The 21,248-nt window shown below is 43.4% G+C and overlaps 1 protein-coding gene across 1 annotated transcript in view; it reads left to right on the top strand.

Annotated features, from left to right (window-relative positions):
- Positions 1–21,248, top strand: part of LOC126471363 (glycoprotein 3-alpha-L-fucosyltransferase A) — a 184,715-nt gene that overhangs the window by 84,561 nt on the left and 78,906 nt on the right. The window contains exon 3 of the mRNA XM_050099484.1: positions 17,988–18,418. Coding sequence (XP_049955441.1) covers positions 17,988–18,418 — 431 coding nt within the window. The remainder of the gene's footprint in view (positions 1–17,987; positions 18,419–21,248) is intronic.

Here is a 21,248-nt window from a genome sequence, read left to right as displayed (position 1 = left end):
TGTCTCTGTGAACACTCTGCGTGATGAGGTAATCTCGAGGCCAGCAAGACCTCCAAATCCGTCCTGAACAGAACATGTGCTGGACCAACTCGGACGTAAGCCGCATCCCAGTGCCAGTGTTCTAGATATCGAGGACGAGTTAAAAAAATTGTGGTCCAGCTTGGCTCAAGAGAGAGTACAATGGATTTATGACACCTTTTCCAATCGAATCTGAGCATGCATCCAAGACAGAGGGCGTGGAGCGTCATAGTGGTAAGTGGTCTTTAACGAGGGTTGGAACTTAAAGAGTGGCAACTATTTATTCGCAACCGATACAAAAGAGTTACATGTTTGCACCTGTTACTGTTCTTCAAAGTAGTCACCAGTGTTGTGTACAACCCATTGCCAGCGATGTGGAAGGCGAAGTATACCGTTAGCAGAGCCTGTTCTGTTGATGGTGCGAATGGAGCGGTGTCTACTGCCTGTCGAATCTCTGGAACAATTCTGAAGCGAATGTCACGAAGTGGTTCCTTCATCTTCGGAATCAAATCAAAGTCACAAGGACTTAAGTCTGGGGAATATGGTGGATGGTATAGTACTTCCCAGTCCCATCGACCGAACAGAGCAGCCACAACTTGCGCTATATGCGCCCGCCCACTGTCGTGCAAAATGATGGGTGGTTGCTCAGAAAGTGTCGCCGCTTCTTTCGCAAAGCTGGTCGCAGGTGATGATCCAAAAACGATCAGTAATACCGTGCATTGACAGTCTGCCGTGGAGGAACGTAATGCGTTAGGATAACACCATCACAGTTGTACACGAGAATCACCATAACTTTCACCATACTGGGGCTCTGACGCACTTTCGACGTTCGCGGCGACCCATAACGACACCATTCGTTGGATTGGCGTTTCAGTTTTGGCTCGTACGATGTGGCCCATGTCTCATCCAGTGTTGCGATACGGCGTAAGAAAGCCTCTCCTTCGCGTTCATATCGCCGTAACGCATCCATTTCTGCATTTCCGTCAATTTATGCGAAACCCATCGTGATGCAGTTTTTCGCATGCCCAGGCGTTCCTTCAGGACGCGAAGCACAGTGGTATGTGCTAGTCCGGTTTCGTGGGTGAGCTCACGAATCGTATGGCGTCGATCACGGTCCGCTAATGCGGCAACAGCATGCACTTCTTCTTCAGAGGCGCTAGGATAACCTGTCCGATGAATGTCTGCCACAGTTTTGCCGACCTTCGTTGAAGGCTTTTACCCAACGTAACACTGTTCTGTGCGGCAATGGCGATTCTGCTCACGCCTCTTGAAGACCTCGATGACCCTGTCGTGTTGTACGACCGCTGGCACATTCAATCTTGATCCAACTCCGTTGTTCCTGTTTCGAAAACATAGTGACACCGTTACGTTAGACCGCTTGCTCACAAGTGACTGTTTTTCCCTCGACTGTGCGCACGCCGGTGACGTGGGATGGACGAGTACATTTGCTCGGAGGTAAGGTAGGTATGTCAACAACGGGTGCTATCAGCGACAATAGTAGATTCCGTTGCATAGTGTCTCCACAGCAGTGTTGCCATTATTTAAGTTCCAACCTACGTATTTCCTAGTGCTTTGTAAATCTGCCTCGGTTCAAAAATGGTTCAAATGGCTCTGAGCACTATGGGACTTAACAGCTGTGGTCATCAGTCCCCTAGAACCTAGAACTACTTAAACCTAACTAACCTAAGGACATCACACACCCATGCCCGAGGCAGGATTCGAACCTGCGACTGTAGCAGCCGCGCGGTTCCGGACTGCCCGCCTAGAACCGCGAGACCACCGCGGCCGGCGCCTCGGTTCCGTAATCACTGAAATTACATCACATTCCCTCTCAACCAGTGAAGTTCCATTTCGTTCCTTCCTCCGTCTGCTTCACTTTTTTTGTCAGACAGTGCAATTATGATCTGTGCTGCCATCACCGGGTGGTAATGATACTACGACTCGACACAGTAATTTGGATATTTCTAACACAGATGCTTTTTCAGTGTGGGGTGTTCGACCGTACGACTCTTAGCGCCAGAATGAACAGTTACAATTACATAGCAAAATATTTCCATAATGAATCATAAATACTCCAAAAGCAATATAATAATTCTGAATTAATAGAAGTTAAAAAATTAAGTATATACAACACTGTATTAATAAGCAGTAAAAAATACAGAGAAAGAATTATTTTGTAGCATATTTTAGGTGTATCTTGATGGACATACAGTTTCCCATTAACAGTTTTGACAGGAGGCGTCAACACAAAAAAGAAAACGTTATGAGTTTTTTTAACAACTGTCGTCGCGCAAAATGGTGCTCAAGTCTCCACCGAATTCACTAAGTGTCTTCTCATTAGCCAAATGTGGCCATAAGCACTGCAAAATAATATCCCTAGTCCAATACCCAGCTGAGTAATTCTCAAACGCTGTACGTCAATGATGCTGTAAGGTAGAGAAGGTACATATTAAGTTAATCCTGCATATAGAGTGCTCTGGATGACGCAGTCATTGAAACACTGCACTGTATTAGGAACGAATATGTTTCAAATCACTGTCTAGCTGTCTTACTTTAGAACTTCCGTACTTTTTCTGAAATACTTTAGACGAATGCAGGAGTGGTTCTTTAACCAAGGGCGCAGTCGATTAATTCCTTCATTTAGATCCGTCTTCGCTAGTACCTCGATTTTAATAACACCAGTGTCCACGGAACTCTATAAGCTTATCTTCTTCCTCTCTTACCTTGTGACGAACAAAGCTGTGAAACAATTACGTGAGGGAAACTTATTAGGAGTATCGACGCAGATGAAATAGCAGTTTAGTTATTCTGCACCACGCAGTCCGTACGCTTTCTGTGTAATATCAAACGAATTCAGTTTCCGAAACCTCTAAAGATCTCCTGAGCATTTGACACCAATCAAAATTCAGTGCCCCCTTTCCCTATCTCAGTAAATAAATTACACATAGTTACATCATTTTGCTGCAACATTTTACATTTTACTAATGCCTGACTATAAGGTTCGACATGGTTTTAAATGAACCTTTTCGCCTGTGCTGTCGTTCGTGTGGATGAAAATTACTTCAGTGACAGAGTTACTGTGTCTGTGTATCCACCCCAACAAAGGAGACTAAACAATATTGCAGCTCGTACATGCCATTGCGTAAGTTCTATGGTCTTGCATAACATGTTCCACGTCGAGATTTACAAAGCTACCGAGGCTTGTGACAGGTTTGTCCTCCAGAGAGGAACTGTTGCGTTAATTAATTTTCACAAACAAGAGGTGACAGCAGGGACAATTACTAACTCCTTTAAACACGTATCCGACATGGAGCAGTAGCTGTCACCTAAAGCTCCGACACGCATGGCAGTCTATAACAGATAGCTAACACTCAGTAACCTGTTTTCTCTTTTTAACAGCGATTATCTCATGAAACAAAGTATTTTCAACAAAGTCTTACAAAACAATAATATGTCGATGTGCCGTTATTTATTAATTTCTTGATAAAACTGTTGTTGTTGTTGCTGTTGTTGTTGTGACTCCTAATGGAGAGGTCTCGCGGTAGCGTTCTCGCTTCCCGAGCACGGGGTCCCGGGTTCGATTCCCGGCGGGGTCAGGGATTTTCTCTGCCTCGTGATGACTGGGTGTTGTGTGTTGTCCTTGGGTTAGTTAGGTTTAAGTAGTTCTAAGTTCTAGGGGACTGATGACCATAGCTGTTAAGTCCCATAGTGCTCAGAGCCATTTTGAACCTAATGAAGAGATACATACCTCTCCTAACGCCAGAGAATATGATTCATGAGTGGCTACAAGAGTATATAGAATATTGTGTACGAATGGCGTATATCAGTTTTAACTGCATCGTGTGTAACACCTACTCGAGAGAGATGCAGCGAATTGACAGGAACATTCTTGACGCTTTATTAATCATTTACTAATTTCAGTATTAACTGTCACTGATGAACTGCTGACAGAGATGATGTTATTAACGTGATCCATTACTCATTTTATGGTCTCGAGAAACCTGAGTGAAAAGCGATTGCTAGGCGTCTTAATAAAACAGTTTTATGAAGGCAGTGTCGTAAGTGTTCTCCAGACACCAAATTGTATACAAAGAAAAGAACGCTTTTCAAACGCAAAAATACTTAAGCTTTGTAGTAGACTACCACAAGCAAAATGTCAGCATATGGACAAAAAGAGTCCATGATAAGCTCCCTAACATGTCCGCTGAACTACTGGAATTAGGAGTAAACGTATTAGTAAATACAGTGAAAGCTTTGTGTGTCAGAGAAATAACATGGACACATAATTAAGAATTAGGAATAGATTAGTAGCGCGAATAGAAACAAACGTGTGGTGCTCGCAATGGAGCCGAACCCATAGCTCTAAAGATGTGCTCAGAGATATGACTTCTTTAAGAACTTTAGAACAATTGTCCAACCAAGGCCCTCTTGACCTAAAATTCCAAAGTTTTTTATTAGCTCCCGGTCTCCATCTCTCTGCCGAGTGTTACGAACAAAAGCATTTTAACACTTCTCCAAAAAACGAGACGCTTTCACATGATTGTCAATGGTGCTGCGAATGCAGTTGTTTCCGCTTGTCCGGTAGCAATATACAGGGCGGTTATAATTAAGCTTCCGCTACTTGAGAGGGCACCAATGGGAAACGAGTGATAGTGGGACAATGAAACTTCGTGGAAACATTTGTAAGGACGTGCGGAAGAGAAATATCGAATAAACGTCTAAAAGAAACACATTTTAATTTCCAATTGATAGTGTCACATTTGTTAATCGTGTACCACGTTCACGTTCCACGTTACAAACGTTACTCAGTCTGACGACCTTCTCTATCCACGACAGCCTGGAACTGCACAACAGATTGCTCTCCTGCTACCCGGGAACATCTCAGGTGGGATGCTGGCTACCTCCCTCGCTATGCTCATTTTCAACCGCTGACGTGTGTTAGTGTCCCGTTGATAAACCGTATCCTTCAGCGAATCCCATATCCATAAATCACAAGGTTGGTGGCTACGAAGTTTAGAACGATCTGCCAGCTATTCGGTTTTCCCCAAATGTGTTACAGAGTAACCGACTGACCTCACAAGCAATGTAAGATGGAGCTACATCAAACATTTCAGTCCAAAGCACCTCTTACCTGTAGAGAAGGGATCACATGTTGACGAATCAGATTATGGTAATGTGTGTGCCGTTCACGTTGCATGTCCTTGGTCCTCGAGGTCCAAGTCTCTCGAAGAAAAATTAGCCATTTACAAACTGTGTAATAAAGCCACACTTCAGGAACGTTCGTCGGCGCTGAGGATCCCCAAATGCGACGACTGTGAGTGTTCTGCACCCAGTGAGCGTAAAGTGTGCTTCATCGCTCCTCAAAATGTTCTATGGTCATATGTCGTCAACCTCAGTCCTTGCAAGAAACGCAAGTGCCAAGTCTACTCGAATGTCTGCCTCACGTGGCACAAGCTCGTGAATAATGTGAAGTTTCAGTAATTTTTGAGGATATTTCTCTTGGAGAACAGCCGTTTTTTAAAAACTTTGAAATGAACATTAACAGTCACAACCGCAAGAAACATTTTTTTATGTTACCAGTTTCGGTCTATTTTAGACCATCTTTAAACCTCATGCCATGTTGGTAGGCGGTGGCAGTGAACGAGCAGTCCTATGGCTCACGAACGCTAGCTCAGAAGTTAGCGTTCGTGGAGTTGTAGCGCCTGCTCCATTCCTTTCCCACTCCTTCCCCTGGGCGTTGATTCCCACACAATTCGCCGGCGAAAACGACAGTTCGCTGTGCGATTAGTAACAAGACTAGATTCTTCACAGTCTTTGACACTGCTGACACTCCCGAACGATTCAATCCTTTTCTAAGGACGTTGTGGGGCTGAAACACCATTGAACGTGATCGCATCCATTTGGAGTATAACGAGACCATAATTTTTTTTCTTGCGTACAAGGTGGATTCACTAGGATTCAAAACCCTTTGACGAAATTTGAACGCGATCAGAAGTAGCAAAGGGTGCTTATGCTTTCTCAGCCCTCCTCTTTCGCGCCCTCTTATGACGTGATTATGGGGGATTCGACATTGACACAACTGTGAACAAAATTACAAAGAATCCCTCTGAGACCCCCAGTTCGGTAACAAACTCGGTGTCATCCGCGCACCTTTGTTGGATACTTTAAAAGTGTCCGTGTACGGAGACAGACGTTCACTGATTCCTAGGTACTGGCGTACAGACATCCATTCGACACCTCTTAGATTTTGCATGCATCAGTAGCAACTTCAGCGACGTGGCGCCACATAGCTGAGATGTGTAGAAATGGTTGTGTGTCACACTGGCGCCTAGGCATCAGTGAATGGCAGTCTCTGTACAGAAAATTTTAAAGTGCCCAATAAAGACTCGCGAGTGGCATCAAGAGCGTTGCCAGACGGTGGGGGCGGGGGGGGGGGGGGGGTACGCATCTTAGAGGCATCGATTTTGTGCGTCAGTTCTCACCCTCCCGTCACCAATCCTAGCTCACAGCCGTTATGGTCGTTATGATATTTAACCCTAATCTTCGATTCTTTTTAATGCAGTTGGGTTTCATAACTCCACACAGGTCAGTCTTCCCTACCTCAACAATACTTAAGATACAGCTTTCTGCGCGCCTTACCTCTTGCGTTGCAACTTGGATGAGATGCCACACGCGTCGTTCTACTCCACTTATCGTGTACGAGATCGAGAGAATTTCAGTCATTTGTTCTAACACAAAATGCCTCTTCCACCAAACTGCAAGCCATGAAGTCTGCGTCGATAACGAAACACTTCCTTGCTACTCTTTGACGAATTACTATTCTCGGGATTTGCTCTTACAGACTCAACCAGCCAGACACGTGTCACAATTAGAATCAAAGCTACCGTCTGCCAATAATTCCTTCCTACGCAACAAATTCCGCTGATGCTCTCCTATACCTGGCCTTAGACTCCCAATTACAGGGTGACAATTATTGAACTATATGAAAAGAACTGCAAATTAGTGACAAACTGCAGCGTGCGCACACTTTATTCAACATGTAAACGTCATTACAGATATTCGGATTTAGGTTATGACATGTTCGATATGCCCGCCATCATTGGCGATGATGTGGCACAGACGAATAGCTAAATTCTGCATGACCCGTCGAAGTGTCGGAACATCGATACTGTCGATGACCTCGTGAACGGCTTTTTTCAGCTCAGCAATGGTTTTGGGGTTATTGCTTTACACCTTGTCTTTAATATACTCCCACAAAAAGGAGTCGCATGTGTTCAGATCTGGAGACTACGGCGGCCAATCGAGGCCCATGCCAGTAGCCGCTAGGTACCCCAGAGTCAGAAAGCGGTCCCCAACGTGCTCCTCCAGGACATCAAACACTCTCCTGCTACGATGGGGTTCTTGCACGAACCTTGTCGCAGTCAGGGTCACTTTGGATAATGGGGATGAAATCACCTTCCAAAACCTTCACGTACCGTTCGGTAGTCATCAAGGAATATAGGACCAATTATTCCGTGACTGGACACTGCACACCACACAGTCACTCGTTGAAGGTGAAGAAACTTACCGACAGCGAAATGTGGTTTCACAGTCTCCCAAATGCGCCAGATTTGCTTATTGACGAACCCATCCAAATGAAAGTGGGCTTCGTCACTAAACCAAACAACAATGCGGATACTAACTCCCATGATGCCCCGCTGCCAGTCGTGCAGTTTGAACGTCCTAACACAAACCATTCAAAGGGGATGATGATTTTATTTCATATAGTTCAGTAATTGTCAGCCTGTAGTTTTATTAAAGCCTACACTCTACGACAGGGTGAAAATTTTACTCTCGGAGCAGTTTTTGTTCTTGAACCAGTTAGATCTACTCATCTACCAACTACTCAGCTAAATGTTGCGGGAGCAGCCAACAGAGAAATTTGACAATTAAGAACATTGATGACGTTGCCACCTGTTTCGTGTCTTCGCGGTAGCAACACAGACGTCCGTTAGATGATGTTCACTGCGGCAGGTACATTAGACCAATAAAAGCTGAGTACAACTTGCTTCTCATGGTTGCAGCTATGAATATTCGTGTCACAGCCTCTCCAGATGATCCGTTGTGCGCACTGTTTTCCCCACAGACCAGGGCTCTCAGCTGCAGAAAGTTAGCAAGCACATCATTATGACAGAGCCACGAGGGTAGGGGAAATTGCCGGCAGAGAGATGGCTTTCATACTAACTAAATTTGCTTATACTCATGTTAATTACATTTTGAGCAATTTTCTACATCAAGTTTCAACTCCATCTGCAGAATAATTTTTTTGTGTATGACTTTTTATTCTTTTTTTTTATATTCCGTTCACTATCAGGAGCCGCTTGGTTTTTCGTGCACAAAATAAGTGAAAATCGCGCGGGTTCAATCTTCCTTTTGTGCGTGGTGCCTGTCACGTATTATGCATGCAAGTTCAGTTCGTTGTTATGCCGTCTTAGTAAATTTAACAGTCATTACACACGACTGTGTAGGGCTTAGTAAACTGCAACATATGGTATGGGTGTGAAAGAGGAAACACTCGAATGAAGAAACGGAACGCAGAGCCATGATGATAGTATTGACATGAGCTGTGAGATTCTGCGAACGCAAATTATAGGAGGGGACTCTTGAAGTGAGCAAAGTGGGGAGGGGACCAGTAAATTTGACAAAAAAAGTAGATGCCTTCATATATATGGTTCAGATCACCGAAGTTAAGCGCTGTCGGGCTGGGCTAGCACTTGGATCAGGTCTGCCAAGCGCTCTGTTGGCAAGCGGGGTGCACTCAGCCCTTGTGAGGCAAACTGAGGAGCTACTCGATTGAGAATTAGCGGCTCCGGTCTCGGAAACTGACATACGGCCGGGAGAGCGGTGTGCTGACCACATGCCCCTCCATATCCGCATCCAGTGACGCCTGTGGGCTGAGGATGACACGGCGGCCAGTCAGTACCGTTGGGCCTTCATGGCCTGTTCGGGAGGAGTTTTTTCATATATATATTGTGAACTGTGGGAAAGAGGTGGTTAAAATTTTGTTGTAGAAGGACATGAAACATGTAGAAGCGCAGAGAGGAGCGCCGGAAAGCAAGGGTTGGAGAACGGAAAATGGATTTCTACGAATCTAACTTACGACAGGTAGCAGAAATTTTTGGATGTTTTTACTACAGGAATAGAAAAGGTATAAATTTGTTAATACCATGGCATTAGCATAAATGATTCAGTGGACTGCAGGTACTAATTTTGGAAAATCAACAGTGTAAATAAATATGGAGTGGAAATGGGGCCAAGCCTTGCGATGAAACTGGAACTGTTAACAGTGACGTAAGAACGATGGTTAATTAGTAAGGTTCCTATTAGTCAGACACAGAGGACGGACAAAGTTCAGCAAATGAAACTGAAGGATAGTGGGGAAGAATACATTTTGTTTTAGGCAACAGTGAATATGGTCGGCTAGAGTAGATTCAGGAACTCTATTAAATATAACTGCATCCTGATGACACCATTGGCAGAGGATGACACGGCGGTCGGTCTGTTCCTTTTGCTCTTCTAGGCCAGAAAGCGGAACTTCACATTAAATATAAAATTCTTCATACGGTAACGTCAGTAGTTCGTCTCGCGAGGGTATTTTTTATGTCAGAAGAATTTTTCATGCATTCTATAGTTCAAGGTTCTGACCTGGACACAAGATGTCTTGTTTAAAAAGTTACCTTATTCTTACAGGGAGATGGTACTGGGCAAAACTAGGAAATAAGTCCTATAAGCATATGTGCGGAAACGAAACTTGTTGAGATATGAGCCATCTGTCTGATGGCACTGTAGAAGATGTTCATATGGTTGCCATCACTTTTTACGTACTCGTATCTTTCAACACTCTTCCTCAAATAATCACAAAATTGTGTTAACACACCTGGCTGCCTTCAGATTTGCTGAGATGTGTGGGACACACACTCGACAACGTGTAGACGTTGTCTATGGATTTGGCCTGTACCAACGATTTTAAACGTCGCCATAGCCAAAATTTCAAAGGTTTAAAGTCAGGTAAAAGTGGAGATCGTGCTACAGGACATTCTCACCAATACATCGCTCATTAAATGTTTAGCTTGGCTAACGTTGTACGAGGCGCAGAAAACTGGACAGAACCCTGTCGTACATAACCAGTCTACTGTATTTCTGCAAGGATAATTATTAGCGCAAAAACTGTAGTTAGACAGCGCCTGATAACGTGTATGGCAAAGTGTACTACTGTACGAATACGTTACCCACCGTTCATACTTCATTGAACCTGATGTCTTGGTTCAACGATCGTTCAGGAATATGCAACTGCCTATGCGTTGTTATTGTGGTAATTTATTACTCCAGTATGTGTGGCATCCACCTTATGCCTAATTAAATTGTGGATATTTAGCGCTTAGTACCAACCTTACAGCTTGGATGATGCAGGAAAGAATTTTAACTGCACCACAGCAAACAGAATGTGTACACAGCCAAACATAATCAATAGGGGCGAGCAATAATCGTCATCATTTGGTTCTGAAGTTGTAAGTAATCGCAACAAGTAGTCGCGAAATATTTTCCGCAGCAAAATTACGTTTATAAGTGAAATTATTTTTTAATTCACTAACCACATTTCGTTGCAGATGGCAAGGTAAATAATAGTAGTAGTATAGTGGGGTTTGTAGCGCAATCTTGATACCAAATTGATATGCAAATTAATTAAATTGATCAATTAATCACACACGCTCACCCCTGCACACCGCCGCCCGCGACCGCGCCCAACCCCGCCCACAGATGACGTCACGTGTTTTTCTCAGCTGCACATGTGCCTCAGCCTCTTCATACCCCCCCTCCCTCACCCTCACCCCTCCCCCAACCTACCGTATTGGTGGGAATTTCGAATTTTGGCAGGAAGTTCGAATTTTGGCGGGAATTTCGTTGTCCCAGGACTGTGCTGAAGAGGATGGACGTATGTCTTTATTTAAACAGTCTTTATTTAAAGAATTTGATGCAGTGCCTCCATCCAATGTGTTCACCATGGGGTCTGGAGTCCAACTGACCTAGTATACAGCACTGCCACCAGAGGGCACTGTCGGCCCTCACATGATATAATACAATATGGCGCTCTGGAGGGGAAAAATGGTGGGAAAAGGACTCAGTCTGTTCTGGGCTGCCAGCCAAAGTGGCCGTGCGGTTCTAGGCACTACAGTCTGGAACCGACCGACCGCTACGATCACAGGTTCGAATCCTGCCTCTGGCATGGGTGTGTGTGATGTCCTTAGATTAGTTAGGTTTAATTAGTTCTAAGTTCTAGGCGACTGATGACCTCAGAAGTTAAGTCGCATAGTGCTCAGAGCCATTTTTTTGTTCTGGGCTGCTGGAGAGAGGAAGGAGTGTCTTTTATTTACTTTTGGAACAGTTTATTTAGGGCCGTATTTCACGTTGTTTATTTATTACATTGATATAAAACACTCGCCCTGATGTTCTTGCGGTCACAATATAGAGTTTACAGGCATGGAAACTACTCATATATCACCAAAATAATGCAGTACACTGATGTACACACACGAAAACAACTCGTAAATTACTGAAATAACGCACTGCACAGCCTACAGACATATTCACAAAACAATGCAGCACACTAACGTGCAGAAACATTCACTACACACAAAATTGTCAATATAATGCATGTGTAACGCTGGCCAAACACGTTCACAATGCTTAAACAGCCAAAATAATGCAGTGCACAATAAAGATATTGGTAACCACGTTATCGACTTTATAAGGTGCCCAGACATGCGACTATGAGAAAATTGTAGGTCTTCCTTGGCTAAGCAGCATGGCATTACCAGGCTGGAGGCTACAATATCCAACTACAGAATGGATCATGTGTTCGAGCCTGTGCACGAGTATTTGTTTACTTGTATTAGACATCAGTAAACAGTATTTACAATGTGCTCCACTTCACTCTGTGTCACTTTCTTCCATGTGGCGGCAATTCACAGATAACATACAGAATAACTGTTGTGTTTAATAATGTTCTACAGTTTGTGTACTGGGGTAATAAGAATACCCAAAAATTTACAGGTGTACAAGTAAGTCTTCCAGATACTCCAGACAGAGAAAAGTTTATCAGCTATGTTCTGTCTGCATACAGTTTTAATTATCTACCTATAAACTATGTGGACATTTTTAACTATGACTCCAATTAAGACAATATAAGTATTATACAAAAGAGTTATGTTAAAGCAGGAGAAACTTATTTTTCTCAGTCTAGAACACTGTTCTCCACAATACCGGCCGATATAAATATTGCAGAATTGGGATTGGTTGACACAATCAACGTCATTCCACAACTCCTAAGAAACAGAGTAAATGTATCACACAGACTTCAACCATTTCCCATTGAAGAAATTACATCTTTAAGTACAGTTAATGTGTTATGTGCACGAAAAAGGAAACTGGAAATGAAAGACATCGAACTGAAGGAAAGAAAACTAGAGTATACAGAGAAGACAACTGCCATAAAGGAAGAATATAAGCTTCAAATAAAGAAGGAAGAGGTTATTGCGGATGTGCAGGCGAGGTTTACATACGGCTTCAAAGACAGTGTATGGAAAAATCTATCTATGAAGTGGGAATACAAAATATTGGCATTTACAGTAAACAGCAATGGAAATTGGTCACGTGTTGGAGTACTGACAGAAATCAGTGGAATCGAGAACATTTACTTTATTAAGGGATACATGGAAAATGTGTTTATTAAGCTCTGTTCCCATTTGGATCGGCTTAAAAAGGATGGTTATATTCTATGTAAGTGTGGCGAGCTGGATGTTGTCCACCTAGCAACAGAACTGCCATTTCCTCAGATTAAAACTAATGGAATAACTACATTTAATGGACACTCGTTTGCAAAAGTTGTAAATTTTAAGTTCTATACAGGAATCCCACAAGAATGTAGAGCAGAAGAATTGTCGACATACACACAGGAAGACGTGGAATGCTTTAACAGTATCGTCATTGAGGAGATGCAAGGAAAAACTAAAATCCCTGAATTCTCTCGCCTGGAAGAGCTGCAGCAAGGAACTGAGCTAATAGTTAAAGCCATAAAACAAGTATTTTACAGGAAGAAAATTGTATATGTCTTAGAATTTGAGAATGTACCTTCTCTGTATTTGTCAAATTACTGGTTGAAGAAAGAAATAGATTATTTAGATGTGGATTTAAGTTATAAGTTAAAAATTAAATCGGGCATTATTAAAACTACACCTAACAAAAATAAAGAAACAATTGTTTTATGTGTGTAAATGTATATGCAAAAGTTAATCATTATTTTGTATGAGATTATATAACTGTCTTATTTGCTAACCTAGCCAAAACCCTAAGACATTTCCTATATACAACGATTTATGTGCATTTATCTTAGGTGTGGAAGTGGGTGATTGGATGACCTTGAAAAGTATTTGAAACTAGGTAGTTGAAAGTGTAGCGACCCCCTTTTCGCACCTATATGAGTGTTTGTGCACTGCATTATTTTGGCTGTTTAAGCATTGTGAGCCTGTTTGGAGAGCGTTATACATGCATTATATGGATAATTTTATGCATAGTGAACGTGTCTGCACATCAGTGTACTGCGTTATTTTTTGAACATGTCTGTAGGCTGTGCAGTGCGTTATTTCGGTAATTTACAAGTTGTCTTTGTGTCTGTACATCATTGTACTGCATTATTTCGGTGATTTACGAGTAGTTTCCAGGTCTGTAAACTGTGTATTGTGACCCCAAGCACATCAGGGCGAGTGTTTTGTACCAACATAATAAATAAACTATGTGAAATCTGTCCCTAAACAAACTGTTCCAAAAATAAATAAAGAACACTCCTTCCTCTCTCCAGCAGCCCAGAACAGACTGAGTCCTTTTCCCGCCACTTTTCCCCTCAAGACCGCCATCTTGGATTATGTCACGGGTGGGACAATGGCGTCCTCTGGTGACAGTGCTGTATACTAGGTCAGTGGGACTCTGGACCGCCCGCATCTCGTGGTCGTGCGGTAGCCTTCTCGCTTCCCACGCCTGGGTTCCCGGGTTCGATTCCCGGCGGGGTCAGGGGTTTTCTCTGCCTCGTGATGGCTGGGTGTTGTGTGCTGTCCTTAGGTTAGTTAGGTTTAAGTAGTTCTAAGTTCTAGGGGACTGATGACCATAGATGTTAAGTCCCATAGTGCTCAGAGCCATTTGAACCATTTTTGACTCTGGACCCCATGGTGAACACACCGGATGGAGGCACTGCCTCAAATTGTCTAAATAAAGGTATACGTCCATCCTATCCAGCACAGTCCTGATTCCCGCCAATATGGTAGGTGTGGGGGAGGGGGGAGGGGGGATGAAGAGGCTGGTGCACATGTGCAGCTTAGAAAAACACGTGATGTCATCTGGGGGGGGGAGGGGGGGCGTGGTCGGGGCGAGGGTAGACGGGAGTGGGTTGGGGTGGGAATGATTAACTGATCAATTTAACTAATTTGCATATCAATTTGATATCAAAATTGTGCTACAAACCCCACATACTACTACTAATAATAATGGAAAATATGTCCTACAGAGATTAACATTGGCAATAATAAGGTAGTTGTCGCAATAGACTTAAAATGTATTTAGTCCTGCAATTCATTTTTCAACAGTTATTATTTAAAATGTGTTTACATTTTACAGACTTGAATAAGATACTCTCAAATGATGACAGAAGTTTGCTGAAAGATGTTTGGGTAAAAAAATGAATATTTCTGTTTGCATACTAAGTGGACCTCAATTCTCATAATGAGTGATGAACTTGGACAGCAAGGCAGCTTAGACCTCAGAGTTCTGAATATTTTCAGCATAAGTAAAATATCTCATGCTTCGAAAGTTACTTGTTTCTGGAAATAGGCTGATTCATCCTTTCTTCTAGTTTGGATTAACAGCGTTTAGTAAGCGTATAATACAGTTTATTTTAACCCTTTGTTTACCAGAAATAAAATCTGTATAAAAATAATTTTCTCTTAACAAAGGTCATATCAAGTGAATGTTAAATTAGCACCAGCACAAATACTTTAAGAAAAGTGTGTGTTACAGCACTTTTGTTGTATGTTGTTTCAGCGAAACTGCTGGTAAAGCACGAGTTGTTCACTTCTTGCTGCAGTCTGCAAAACAGTTCTCAGTATTCCAGAATGAGATTTTCACTCTGCAGCGGAATGTGCGCTGATATGAAACTTCCTGGTAGATTAAAACTGTGTGCCGGACCGAGACTCGAACTCGGGACCTTTGCCTTTCGTAGGCAAGTGCTCTACCAACTGACCTACCCAAGCACTGCTCACGCTTCCTCCTCACAGCTGTACTTCTGGCAGTACCTCGTCTCCTACCTTCCAAACTTTACAGAAGCTCTTCTGCGAAAAGCACTTGCCCGCGAAAGGCAAAGGTCCCGAGTTCGAGTCTCGGTCCGGCACACAGTTTTAATTTGCCAGGAAGTTTCATTTCTCAGTATGACACCTGAGGAGTCCAGCATCACATGTTTGGTAGATCCACTTGGTACGATGAGAGTGTCTCGCTGTGCTACAGAATGCTTAATTTCCAAATGTTCCCTTTGCAGGCGTATTACTGTTTCATGTCATTTATCAGTTTAGCTTCTGTAGCGCATGCTCTATAGGAGATAATGCCTAAAGCTCATTTGCTCCTGTTGCTCTAATGGCCTACAATGACAAAAACTCTAAACTCCTTCAAAGCCATTCTTTCTTCTGCACTAATTTCTCAGAGATTATGTCAACACTGCCAATAGCCACATTTACAACATGCCACATTACATTACATGCCATCACATCTGTTTGATTATCACTATCGGAGTTTACTGACTTCTCATCACACGGTAATCCAGTAGCTGAGAGGGAATGTCACTGATCAAGTCAGCAGCATGCAGATTCCACAAATCTAATTCTGAGAGGAAGAGATGATTCCACCGTTTCTTGACAGTGGCTACAGTCTGAAACACAAATGATAGTCCTGTTTATGTAAATCGAAGGTGGATGGGAGAGAAAGGAAAGGGAAAGAACTAATGATATCAGCTTCATTGGGACTTTTTGCGTAATCAGTGGCGACGAGCGAAAATGTCTAGCAGACTTGAACTCGAACCCGGGATCTCCTGCTTACGAGGCAATTGCGTTAACGATCGCGCCACGCGTACACAGCGCGGACTACGGCACGTTCCCCAGGCGACTCACATTCCCATCTCGCACCACCTATGCGTAGCCTCCGTCCACGTCCTGCATGTTCGCTAATTTTAGATTCCCGTTGGAGGTCTAACGTAAATGTGTATCTGCGCTAAAGGTTGTGGATTCAGTGCCCATTGAGGCGAATCAATTTTATGAACACGTTGTGTCTGTCCTTTTGGAAGCGCAAAAGAAACTGGTATAGGCATGCTCATTCAAATGCAGAGATATGTAAACAGGCAGTATACGGCGCTGTGGTCGGCAACACCTACATATGACAACAAGTGTCTGGTGCAGTTGTTAGATCGGTTACTGCTGCTACAGTAGCAGCTTATCAAGATTTAAGTGTGTCCGAACGTGGTGTTATAGTCGGCGCGCGAGCGATGGGACACAGCATCTCCGAGGTGAATCCATGGAACCTGCATGTCAGCAGGGGACTGTTCAAGCTGGTGGAGGCTCTGTAATTGTGTGGGGCGTGTGCAGCTGGATTGATATGAGACCCCTGGTACGTCTAGATACGACTCTGACGGTTGCGCGTACGTAAGCATCCTGTCTGATCACCTGTATCCATTCATGTCCATTGTGCATTCCGACGGACTTCCGGAATTCCAGAGGGACATTACGTCACCTCACACGTCCAGAATTGCTACAGAGTGGCTTCAGGAACACTTTTCTGAGTTTAAACACTTCGCTGGTTACCAGATCCCCCGGCCATGAACTTTATTCAGCATCTATGGGATGCCTTGCAACGTGCTGTTCAGAAGAGACCTCCACTCTAGTACTCTTACGAATTTATGGACACTCTCGGGAGCCCTACACAATATTAGGCAGGTGTCACAGTTTCTTTGGCTCTTCAGTGTGTATTCACGCGATCGTGCAATTGATTCGTCTGGATGGGCAATTAACCACACCCTTCAGCGTGGATGCACATCTACGTTCGACCTCCAGTGGGAATCTAAAATTAGCGAGCCTAGAGGATATAGACGGGGGCTGTGGATAGGTGGCGTTAGTTGGGTATCTGAAACAGCAAGGGAGCGGTCAAGATAGTCCACGCATTTGCACTTAACGCTGTGTCCAGGTGGTGCAGTGGTTAACGCTACTGCCTAGTAAACAGGAGATCCCGAGTTCGAGTCCATGTCCGGCACACATTTTCACTAGTCAACGTTGATTCTGCATAAAGTCCCGATGCAGCTGCTATCATTAGTTAATTTCCTTTCCTTTCTCCCCACTCCACCTCCAATTTACGTGATATGTATCACAGCTGGAGATTTCGCGTGGTGGCTATTCTTTCGGACATGTCCCAAAGGACAGACACCACGTATTCACATAACTATCTTTATAGCAGTGGAGCCCATAAGAAACCTAAGCTATAGCTTTTATTTCTAAGCCATTAAAGACGGGAAATGTGTCCTATTGCACACCGAGTTCTGGAGGTGACCACTAATGCCCAACAGTTGCAAATAACTGTCACGGTTCCGTTATGGAACCACTGGCATGCTAGGAAGCCGATCTATCAAAGATTGCTGCCCAAAGTAGCCATTGGTAAAAAAAGGTTTAAAAATCTATACAACGCGGCGTTAAAGGAAGTAAATATGGGTGTTAGGAAGGACTGGAGCTAGCATTTGATGTATCAATAATTTTTTTAAAAAATATGTGAAAGCGTAGGGATATACCATAAGTGCGCATATGTAACTTTTTTTAATGTACAGCGATGAACTGTGTTATGTGGCTGGCTTGCAGGTGTGGATCCTGTACTTCTTGGAGTGCCCGTACCACACGCAGCACGTGAAGCACAACGACGTGTTCAACTGGACTGCGACGTACCGGCGCGACAGCGACATCGTGGCGCCGTACGAGCGCTGGGCCTACTACGACGACCGCGTGCGCCAGAAACCGCAGGCCGACTTCAACTACGCCGCCAACAAGACCAAGAAGGTCGCTTGGTTCGTCTCCAACTGCGGGGCTCGCAACAAGAGGCTGCAGTACGCGCACGAGCTGCAGAAGCACATCCAGGTCGACATCTACGGCGCGTGCGGGACCAAGAAGTGCCCGCGCTCCAATGCCAACAAATGTCTCGAAATGCTCGACAGGGACTACAAATTCTACTTGGCATTCGAGAACTCGAACTGTAAAGACTACATTACGGAAAAGTTCTACGTCAATGGACTTATGTAAGTTACTGTTAGAAACATTCAATTATTTTTTATTTCTCTGCCTTTATGAAGTCTGTCTAGTGACAGAGACATGAAAGTGTAACTTAATATGGGTATTGGGGCAGATTATATACACAAGAAACTAACATGCCAAAGTATTCATTAGAGTACTGGCTTCTAATGTATCGGAAAACGAGTACCCAGCCTCTACAGACTCTTTAAATTATTTCATTTTCCTCTTTTGTCTGTAACTGTTCTGATTGTGCTATTGCAATTTCGGCTTATGTGGCATTGTCACGCATTGATGCCACCTAATGGCATAGAAATAAAGCTGAGATCGTGCAATAACATCATACCCAAGATGGTGGAACATCATGGAGTGCAGGTGCTACAACACAACGATGTTCTTCCATAGGACTCGTGTACTCTGCTGCTGAATACACTGATGTGACAAAAGTCATCGGACAGCGATAGGCACATATACAGATGGAGATAGTATCACGTACACAAGGTGTAAAATGGCGGTGAACTGGTGGAGCTCTCAATTGTATTCAGGTGACTCGTGTGAAAAGATTACTGACGTGATTATGACCTCACGACACGAATTAACAGACTTTGAATGCGGAATGGTAGTTGGACCTACACACATGAGACATTCCATTTCGGAAATCGTTAGAGAATTCAGTATTTCGAGACCCATAGTGTCAAAATACCAAACTTCAGGCATTACCTCTCACCACGTACAAAGCAGTGGACGATGGCCTTCACTTAACGACCGGTAGCAGCGGCGTTCGTGTAGAGTTGTCAGTGCTAACAGACAAGCAACATTGCGTGAAATAACCGTTGAAATCAATGTGTAACGTTCGACGATCGCATCCGTTAGGACAGCGTCGCGAAATTTGACGTTAATTGGCTATGGCAGCAGACCACTGACGTGAGTGCCTTTGCTAACAACAAGACATCGCCTGCAGTCCTGGGTTCGTCACCGTATTGCCTGTAGTCTAGGCGAGTGGAAAATCGTAGCTTGGTCAGATGAGTCTATATTTCTGTCTGTAAAAGCTGCTGGTAGGGTTCGAGTGTGGTACAGACCCCACGAAGTCATTGACCCACGTTGTCAACAAAGCCCCGTGCAAACTGGCGGTGTTTACGTGGAATGGACTGGGTCCTCTGGATGTTCGCCATTTGCAGCCATTCATGGACTTCATGTTCACAAGAAGAATAGAATTTTTAAGGATGACAATACGCTGTGTCATCAGGCCACAATTGTTTGCGATTGGTTTGAAGAACATTATTGCAAATTCGAGCGAATGGTCTGGCCACCCAAATTTTCTGATATGAATTCGATCGAGCATTTATTCGAACATAATCGAGATGTCAGTTCGTGCACAAAATCCTGCACCAGCAACACTTCCGCTATTATGGATGGCTACAGAGGCAACATTTCTGCAGGGGACTTGTTGAGTCCTCGCCACGTGGAGGCTGGTGCGCTACGCTGGGCAGCAGGAGGTCGAGGAGGCACTCCATCACTTTTGTCACCTTAGTGTAGTTCACATGTGAGAAATATCGATGTTTAGCTAAATGCAGCAATGTGGACAATAACAGATTGCATTAGATCTACTCTTGTTCACTGATTACCACCCCTATGGTACATTGCGCCGCTATATCTTCGAAGTTAGAATTCACCAAGGAGTATGAAAAATTAATTAAAATTATGATAACCTATCATACTGGCGGAATCAATGCAAGCAATGGATTTCACCTTGAGCAGAAAGTGCTCGGAAACACTGAATAATATCGCCCATGAGGAATATTGGGCCCTCACAATACTTCGCGCAAGACCAGCCGGCATGGAATTACCGCGGCGTGCTTCGAAAACAATTAACGGGTCTCGTATACGCCATAGCATTTGTGCAGAAAGCCTCCACCGATGGCGAAAGGCCTCTGTGGTAATGAACATCAGACAATCAGACACATTGTAACAAACTGTAGTAGACGAGCTTAACCCGGAAATCTAGAAGGTTTCTTGGGAGTGACAGAGGAGCCCTAAATAGACTGAGAATTTAGATATTAATTTCTAGATTTAGTTCTTTAATTCTATTTATTTTGCAAAATCACGTAATTCTTGAATGTTGGTTCCAGTTCAGTTGGAACTGACATATGCTAGACAAATAATGGCACAGTCATTAGTTCAAAATAACAATGTTCTTGTAGGGCTGTGACCTACTTCATGGTAATAGAATGATTGGCTGTTTTCAATAACATAAGTAACATGATACGTAAATTTGTGTTATTTACATGCACGTCGAACTCGTGTAAATAACAATGTAAGGTGACCGTATCCTAGACACGTCCAATGTCATCTCACTTTTTTAGTAACGCACAGACGATCAAAATTCTTTATATGTAGTTGAATATGTAACTTGCCCCTGAATTCCGTGCCCCTTTGATGTAACTGTTTGACAATAAAAGTACTGTTAAGAAAAGGAATTGCTCAGAAAAGTATTGCCCTCGTCTGACAGTCACGTGAAAGGAGTATGTTTTGTTGCTCTGTGGTGTTCACGTGCTCAGAGCGTAGAACGTAGGTAGTGTGGAAGTCATGGGAGTGCTCGCGAAGAATTGATAAAATTAACATTTGGGATAGAGGGTCGAGAGTCCACGAAAGATGCAAGTATTACGAGACAAATAATGAAACAAGTACAGAAGTTGTTTCAGTGATCGACGAAGTGTATAACATGATTGTTCGAGTATGTCCAGTCGACACTTGTTTTGTATGTTTATAGTTGGAGCTGAGAAACAAAACGAGAAATTATAATTTACAACTGAAAAACGATTAATTATAGATTCTTTC

This window comes from Schistocerca serialis, chromosome 3 (assembly GCF_023864345.2).
Source record: "Schistocerca serialis cubense isolate TAMUIC-IGC-003099 chromosome 3, iqSchSeri2.2, whole genome shotgun sequence".
In the NCBI taxonomy this organism is placed as follows: Eukaryota; Metazoa; Arthropoda; class Insecta; order Orthoptera; family Acrididae; genus Schistocerca; species Schistocerca serialis.
Note: the sequence above shows the minus strand (reverse complement) of the source record. Positions and strands in the feature narration are given on the sequence as shown.